Source organism: Coregonus lavaretus (assembly GCF_964263955.1).
Source record: "Coregonus lavaretus genome assembly, chromosome: 32".
Lineage (NCBI taxonomy): Eukaryota > Metazoa > Chordata > Actinopteri > Salmoniformes > Salmonidae > Coregonus > Coregonus lavaretus.
The window spans coordinates 36,283,020-36,291,886 of NC_140019.1; the positions used below are offsets into that span (position 1 = coordinate 36,283,020).

At 44.4% G+C, this 8,867-nt stretch overlaps 1 protein-coding gene across 1 annotated transcript in view; it reads right to left on the reverse strand.

The window, feature by feature from the left end:
* Positions 1-8,566, reverse strand: part of LOC311107273 (glycine receptor subunit alphaZ1-like) — a gene marked incomplete at both ends in the record, with an annotated part of 96,141 nt that extends 87,575 nt beyond the window's left edge. Inside the window, 3 exons of the mRNA XM_084149753.1 lie at positions 5,894-6,116; positions 7,985-8,122; positions 8,444-8,566. Of these exons, the coding sequence (XP_084005879.1) occupies positions 5,894-6,116; positions 7,985-8,122; positions 8,444-8,566 (484 nt within the window). The remainder of the gene's footprint in view (positions 1-5,893; positions 6,117-7,984; positions 8,123-8,443) is intronic.
* Positions 8,567-8,867: the final 301 nt, after the last annotated feature.

The window sequence follows — 8,867 nt, forward strand, 5'->3', positions numbered from 1 at the left end:
GTATTGAACGTGTGTGTAATCAATGTAATTTATGTCTCTATGCACAGAGACCCATTGAAGTTACATGTTGCTCTTGATTGTGTCATCGAAATCAATAATTAATGATATTGAGTATCTCTTAATACCTCTTTGTTGTCACTCTGCAGTCTGTCCTATGTTTTCTGTAGGCCTATAGGTTCTCTACTGAAATCTGCCAAATATCATATTGGGTCCAAAATAACGACATAACAACACATTGTAGACAATCTTTATCCATCTCTAAATCAAGTTACCCCTTAGGCTTGATTCCATGAAAATTATTTTACAAATAGTAATATACATAACCAGAAATAACCATTTGGTGTCTATGAAATCCACTAAATTAAATCGAATTATATTTGTCACATACACGTGTTTAGCAGATGTTATTGCGGGTGTAGCGAAATCCAGACTAAATGCAGTTGATTTGAACATTTCTAGGAGATACAAAAATGCGAACTGTGTAAGTTGTTTCTTTGGAGAAGCTTGAAACGGTAGTGTGAATAGTGAAGGGGGCGGTCGGGAGAGGAAAAGAGAAGAGAGAGTGGGTAGAGACTGAGGGCGGGCGAAACTACTGAGCATCAAACCGTGGAGGATACAGACATACTGGTTGGTTGGGGACCAAGAGAGCCACCGCCTGATGCTCCAAGGTTTGTAAAACAACTAATATAACGCAGCCTTTCTCCGTTCAATTCATTTTGAGGATCAGGCGTTTACCATAGCTGGAACACGTTTTGACTTTTCCACTCGCCTGGCGCTGAAACCAGTTAGGCTACTGGTGTTGCGAACTGTAGTCCACGATGGAGAGAGGGTTGGGCACTCGCTGGTTTCAAGGCGTGTTGAGCTGTTAGTTTCAGCACCATGTTGGAAGAAGACAAGCGGGCTCGTGGTTGTTGCCTATTTTACCGCCATATCTAGCCGAAGGTGGGGAAAATGTGTGTCCTCCTCAAAGCTATTGAGCGCGGTTGAGAAAGGAGAGATGCTTGTGTGGCGCTGATGTTTTTCCTCAATGGGCGGTTGTTGTGCAAGCATTAGATAGTCTACTGATACGCTCTATTCGATGAGTGATTGGTCTGAACATGTATTGTGATGTTCAAGTTATAAATGCATTTTATATAGGTATGTTGTATGAGTAGACCAGTGTGTTTTTGTTGAGGGTGTAGGTTACCAGTCTGTTGAAATGGACCAGATCTCAGGTTATGGACACCTTAAATATTTGATGTGATGCTGAATTGATTAGCCTAAATATGCATGCTATATGCACTCACACTGTGTGTGTGTGTGTGTGTGTGTGTGTGTGTGTGTGTGAGTGTGTGTGAGAGAAAGATATACAGGCTACAGAAAAGTTCAGGACACTGGTCCACCAATTAGACCATGTAGAATGCTTGTTGTTGAGAACTAAGGGATGGATGACTTTTACAGTCAGTGTCAGTGTTTCACCATTAGCCTACCAATGGTAATACTTAAGACAGTTGCTTATAGCTGAAGCAACATCCTCCAGCCATGCATGTACAGTAGCCTATCAGAGCTTGGAGGCAGCCAATCATGTAACTCTCATTCATATTAAGTGCGAGAACCTTTTGGATAAAGATTTCATAATATTCAGTGAGCTCATCCACACCCTTTCAATCACTTTTAAGACTACATAGATTGCCTTCTATACATCCAATGCTAAAATAACACACATTTACATTTTAGCAGACGCTCTTATCCAGAGCGACTTACAGGATCAATTAGGGTTAAGTGCCTTGCTTAAGGGCACATTGACAGATTTTTCACCTAGTCGGCTCGGGGATTAGAACCAGCGACCTTTCGGTTACTGGCACAACGCACCTACAGTATATGTTGTAATATTCATATAGCTGTAATACTAGCCTCCAGCCGCCAGCAGATGCTGAGGAGAAAATGCCACCCAGGCTTGCCTGTCACCTAGTTGGAAGGAGATTAATCGTCTTGTCAATAGCGGGCTGTAGATGACAGATGTGGAGATGGTTTGACGATTCCTGTGTGCGTTCTGTTCTGTTAGCAGTGTAGCAGAGGAGAGAGAGGGGGAGAGGGAGAGAGGGGGAGAGAGAGAGAGAGAGCGAGAGAGGGAGAGAGAGAGAGAGAGAGAGAGAGAGGGGGGGGGGGAGAGAGAGATTGAGAGAGAGAGAGAGAGAGAGAAGAGGGCTAGCCTAGTTGCAGGCAGGGACTGAGCTTCTAATCTATAGTTGAAATGGTATGCTGATGGTCCCTAAGAACGTTGTTTATATAGGTTCTAATCTATCTGAAATGGTATGCTGATGGTCCCTAAGAACTTTGTTTATATAGGTTCTAATCTATCTGAAATGGTATGCTGATGGTCCCTGCGTACTTCATGCTAGCTCAAAGGATGTTAACTCTGGGATTATATTTTGTTGCCAGACTGTTCTAGCTGTAAAGTGCCTAGACCCTTGATACATACACCTGAAAATACACACACGTTTATTGCACGCATGTAGGCACACACACACACACACACACACACACACACAGACACACACACACAGACACACACACACACACACACACACAGACACACACAGACACACACACACACACACACACAGAAACACACACACACAGAGACACACACACACACACACACACACACAGACACACACACACACACAGACACACACAGACACACACACACACACACACAGAAACACACAGAAACACACAGACACACACACACACAGACACACACACACACACACAGACACGCACACACACACACACTGACACACACACACACACACACAGTAAGATACACTGTAGTGACATCATATGCACTCTCAGACAAGCTGAGATAATCCAATGATGATGATGGGTGGGGTTGGCATACCCTCGAAATGCTCAATTATTGTATCCACAAGTAGTTAGCAGCACCTCACTAATATTTGCCTTTTTAGTGTTTACAGTAGCCTAACAGTACAGAACAACACTGTTGTTGTGACACTAGGTGTTGCAGATGAGGACGCTGCATTGTTTTAAAGGAGGCTAATTAGACCCCACAGTGTATGTAGAGGGGGGGTTCCCAGGACCTCCCAGTGAGCCTCAACCCATCACCCACTACTCTGCTTTGGCATTTCTCAGCAGGGGGACAATGAGACAAGAAACCAGGGGGGGGGGGGGATTGTTCAATGAGCTGAAACATTCACATTCTTCACAGCACTGCAGATAGAATTGTAATGAATAGAGCAGCTGACATGATGATTCCCCAATTCTACAGGGTAGAAAATCACATCTGTCTGTTCTATGAAATGCATTTCTATCTGATTATTCATGCTAAATGACTTAAATGTAAATGTAAATGTTGTTCCTTCCTGAACAGACCCCAGGAACCTGGTTCTGAGGTCACTGATAGGCCACTTACCGGCCAGCAGCACTTGGCTTTCTCTCTTTTATTTCACTAGAGGAGGAGAAAACCCATCGTGGGCTCATTGAACCACTCCCAACAAACAAATTAGCGCCACAGTACAATACCAGACAGATGACTGATGTGTGTTGCTGATAAGCACTTCCCTGACAGACTATGGGCCTCACTCTGATAGGTCTAGCTAGGATAGGCCTCACTCTGATAGGTCTAGCTAGGATAGGCCTCACTCTGATAGGTCTAGCTAGGATAGGCCTCACTCTGATAGGTCTAGCTAGGATAGGCCTCACTCTGATAGGTCTAGCTAGGATAGGCCTCACTCTGATAGGTCTAGCTAGGATGGGCCTCACTCTGATAGGTCTAGCTAGGATAGGCCTCACTCTGATAGGTCTAGCTAGGATAGGCCTCACTCTGATAGGTCTAGCTAGGATGGGCATCGCTACGATGGGCCTTGTGGGAGAACTAATGACTGCTGAGTCATGTCCTCATCTGGCTGTTTGGACTGTAGGCGGCAGGTAGCTTAGTGGGTAAGAGCGTTGTGCCAGTAACCGAAAGGACGCTGGTTCTAATCCCCGAGCCGACTAGGTGAAAAATCTGTCGATGTGCCCTTGAGCAAGGCACTTAACCCTAATTGCTCCTGTAAGTCGCTCTGGATAAGAGCGTCTGCTAAATAATGTAAATGTTAATGTAGGCTCGGCCCTAATTTATGTGTTCTCTGTTACCTGGAGTTGCATGGCAAATGGACCAGGAACACAAGGAAAGGACAATGCCAAAGGACTAGTCAGCCCTTCCCCCTATCTCTGTTACAGTGTCCAGAGGACTGACTTTTTAATGAGTGATAGAATAATGCTATAGTATCCATGTTTGGTATCTATCCGAAACTTGTTCACTGAGGATAACTCTGATGCTGTCTATATGGATGTATGATCTCTGTGGTAAATTGTATCTGTACAGGGTGAACTCTAAATTACTCTCAGGGAGGTTCTATTGTCCTCTCAGGAATTCTGTCTCATTTACATTCGGTCTCATCCCCCACACATGCTCTTAGATGCTGTGACACCCTGTGGAGATTGGGCCTTGATGGTCAGGTTACACTGTAAACGTAGTATCGTTTGATTGGTCAAAGGTGGTTGGATTTGGGTTGAACGGTTACACCTTCAGATGATATAAATGGTATTAAATACCTTTGTTCTCTCTCTTATCCTGTATCCAGTCCATGGAGGAAGGTTGTACAATCAATTCTTAGGCTTCTAGAACTCTGGCCTAGTAAGCATCTCTTTGTTTATGCTTTGTCCTGTAAGTTAACCTCAGGATCTATATGCTTGGAATAAAGCCTTGTAATGCTTGTTAATGCTCGTAACTTAAGCTTGATACCTTGTATGTGAATCCATTCATTGTACAATGTTAATTAAATATCTGCCTTTGATATAGAACATTCTCAGACCCATTTTTTCTAGTCTACGTCAACTCCTTGCCTAACGCTTGCGTGTATATTTTAATTATCTTTATGGAGTCAGATAAACCTTTTAATAGGCTAGTTGCTTAGTCTTATTACGAGTCACATATGAGGTATTTATAATATCATATATATATTGTAAACACAAATATTACCGCCCACTACAGTAAATGGTGACCCCGACATGATATATCATTAGGAAACTTGTGGGTTATATTGATAACTTTGGAAGTACGGTAGATGGCGACTGGATAATTTTGAGTATTATTCATTACTTTGAAGGTCCGGTCCGGCTGAGTTTATGTAGAGCAGGACTGCCCAACCCTGTTCCTGGAGAGCTACCGTCCTGTAGGTTTTTGCTCCAATCCTAATCTAGCACACCTGATTCTAATAATTAGCAGGTTAATGAGATGAATCAGGTTAGTAACACCTGGGGTTGGAGCAAAAACCTACAGGAGGGTAGCTCTCCAGGAACAGGGTTGGGCAACCCTGATGTAGAGGATTGCCGCGTCCTTCAGTGTTGCACCCGCGGGTCCGTAGGAAGTTTTGATTATTTATTCCATTAGACTCCCTGATATATAACAAATACGTAGGCTACGCAATGGATAAGGTGCAAGCCACAGACCTTTTGAAGTTGAGGAAATCTCGTATTCATGAGTAGGCTCAAAAGCGAATAAAAAAAGACAAGAATGGTCTTAATACTAATTCGACAACCAATGAAATAATTGATTACTGGCAAACAATTGGCATGCATTAAAAGGAAGCATAGAATAACCCAATTCTAGAGGTTAGTGTGCATTTGCTTAGCGAACACCAAAACAGGGAATTGAAGGGAAACATATGCATTTTGGAACTCTTTTCTGATGAGATGTGTTCAAAAAACATTTATTGGGAAAATAAATATGAGAAATGTTGCCTCCTTAGAGTGAGAGGGGACGCTTTTGAAGCAGCAATGTAAAGTGATAATAAAAGAGTGTCAAGATACTGGAGCATCGGGCCCACAGCTCTGCTCTGAGGCTGACCAGTCAGCACCGGGCCCACAGCTCTGCTCTGAGGCTGACCAGTCAGCACCGGGCCCACAGCTCTGCTCTGAGACTGACCATTCAGCACCGGGCCCACAGCTCTGCTCTGAGACTGACCATTCAGCACCGGGCCCACAGCTCTGCTCTGAGGCTGACCATTCAGCACCGGGCCCACAGCTGTGCTCTGAGGCTGACCATTCAGCACCGGGCCCACAGCTGTGCTCTGAGGCCCGACCATTCAGGCACAGGTGACGTTCAGACACCGATAGCGGTGTTGGCTTTACAGGCAACTGTGGATTTGTATTTGAACTCCCAGCCTCTGTCCCACTCCTCGTAGACTAGCGAGTCCATTTAGGGCAGTAGCAGCTCATGTTTCAGTCAGAACCTTGACAAACAATGCAGGCGCAGAGTCTGTCACTTCGCACAAGTTAACATGCAGTGAGGCCACCTCTCACGTAAATGATATTGGACTGTAAGGGTTGGGGTGAGGTGTGACCCAGGTGCGGTGCAGGATAGACAGTAGGCAGTAGGCAGAGATGGGGAAACAAGGATCTTTACTGGTGGTCCCGAAGCCAGGATACAAAATAACGAACTTATCACGATAAAAGAAAGGCGGAGCAAATAAGTCTCCAAAAACACCTGGGAGCCAGAAACCTTTCTGATTGAGAGGGGGCAAATACTTATTTCCCTCATTAAAATGCAAATCAATTTATAACATTTTTGACATGCGTTTTTCTGGATTTTGTTGTTGTTATTCTGTCTCTCAATGTTCAAATAAACCTACCATTAAAAGTATAGACTGATCATTTCTTTGTCAGTGGGCAAACGTACAAAATCAGCAGGGGATCAAATACTTTTTTCCCTCACTGTACATGCCCGTCTGAAGTTTGCCAATGAACATCTGAATGATTCAGAGGAGAACTGGGTGAAAGTGTTGTGGTCAGATGAGACCAAAATGGAGCTCTTTGGCATCAACTCAACTCTCCGTGTTTGGAGGAGGAGGAATGCTGCCTATGATCCCAAGAACACCATCCCCACCGTCAAACATGGAGGTGGAAACATTATGCTTTGGGGGTGTTTTTCTGCTAAGGGGACAGGACAACTTCACCGCATCAAAGGGACGATGGACGGGGCCATGTACCGTCAAATCTTGGGTGAGAACCTCCTTCCCTCAGCCAGGGCATTGAAAATGGGTCGTGGATGGGTATTCCAGCATGACAATGACCCAAAACACACGGCCAAGGCAACAAAGAAGTGGCTCAAGAAGAAGCACATTAAGGTCCTGGAGTGGCCTAGCCAGTCTCCAGACCTTAATCCCATAGAAAATCTGTGGAGGGAGCTGAAGGTTTTGAGTGGCCAAACGTCAGCCTCGAAACCTTAATGACTTGGAGAAGATCTGCAAAGAGGAGTGGGACAAAATCCCTCCTGAGATGTGTGCAAACCTGGTGGCCAACTACAAGAAACGTCTGACCTCTGTGATTGCCAACAAGGGTTTTGCCACCAAGTACTAAGTCATGTTTTGCAGAGGGGTCAAATACTTATTTCCCTCATTAAAATGCAACTCAATTTATAACATTTTTGACATGCGTTTTTCTGGATTTTTTTGTTGTTATTATGTCTCTCATTGTTCAAATAAACATACCATTAAAATTATAGACTGATAATTTCTTTGCAGTGGGCAAACGTACAAAATCAGCAGGGGATCAAATACTTTTTTCCCTCACTGTAGGTCTCCGATCAGACACTGAGTAGTACTGCTGGACATAGAGAACCTAACAGAGAAAACTGAGCAAGGGAACACAGGGAAGTGAGGGCATAAATACACAGGTGAACAGGTAGACACAGGTGACACCAATAGGATACTGATTAGTCCAGACTGTGAGTGAGAAGGTGCCTAAGGTTGTCGGAGGATGACACCTAGTGGGTCGCTCCGGAACTGCGACCCTCTCCTGTAACATTGGACCATTCCCAGTGAAATCTGCATTCACAACATGCTGGGAATGGGTGAAGACCCAGTACAACGCGTATAGTCTTGAAATGCGAGATGTAGGGCAAGTACTTTTGCTCTCAATTCCAAGTGAAATTGCTCACAGAGCCACGGACGATTTTAAGGATGGCACAACTGTCAACCAGCTGTTTGACAATGAAACCAATGCAGATATCTTTGAGTGGCTCAAAGCAAATTTTGCTCACTCTCCGGGGTCCATCTCGTGCAGACTGGATCATGGCCTGTAAGGAGGACACAAGAGAACCTTTCGAACAGTACGCAGAGCCACTGTGGAAACTTTTCTATCAATATTCTGGCCATGAAACCCCATCATGTGACAATGACAGGCTACGGACAATGACATGCTACGGACAATGCTAACACTCAACTCAGGCTCTCACCTGAGTAAAGCATTAGATTTGGGGGGTCCTGCAGATAACACATGCCAAGGAATTGTTACATGGGCCACTAATATTGAATCTAAGACAGGATATCCTAACCAGGCATGTTCTGTTGCATCTAACTATGTTCTCCCTAAACAGCGCACTAAACAGTTGACTCACTGCAAATGAACGGGACAACTTGTTGGGATCTGGGGAGGGGTCATCCCCCAAGGCATTACAGCCAAGGTGTACACTCTTACACTTCCAGTCAATGTACTGCCTGTCACAGGATGGGTCTAGCATCGAAGTGTTGGAACCTTGGATTTGGGAATCCACCTTTCCTTATGCGTCTTAAACTAGACACAGAGGAAATGTTTCAGACTTGAATAGGACTTGAATAGGACTTGTCTGTCCCTGGTGGTGTCTTCCTATAGCAACCAGACAGGCCAAGCTACAGAGCTCAGCTATTTTCCCTATTCGTTTGAAACTCAAATTTTTTTGGACATTTTTAGTCATTTAGCAGACACTCTTATCCAGAGCGACTTACAGTTTAGTGAGTGCATACATTATCATACTGGGCCCCCCGTGCATACATTATTATTTA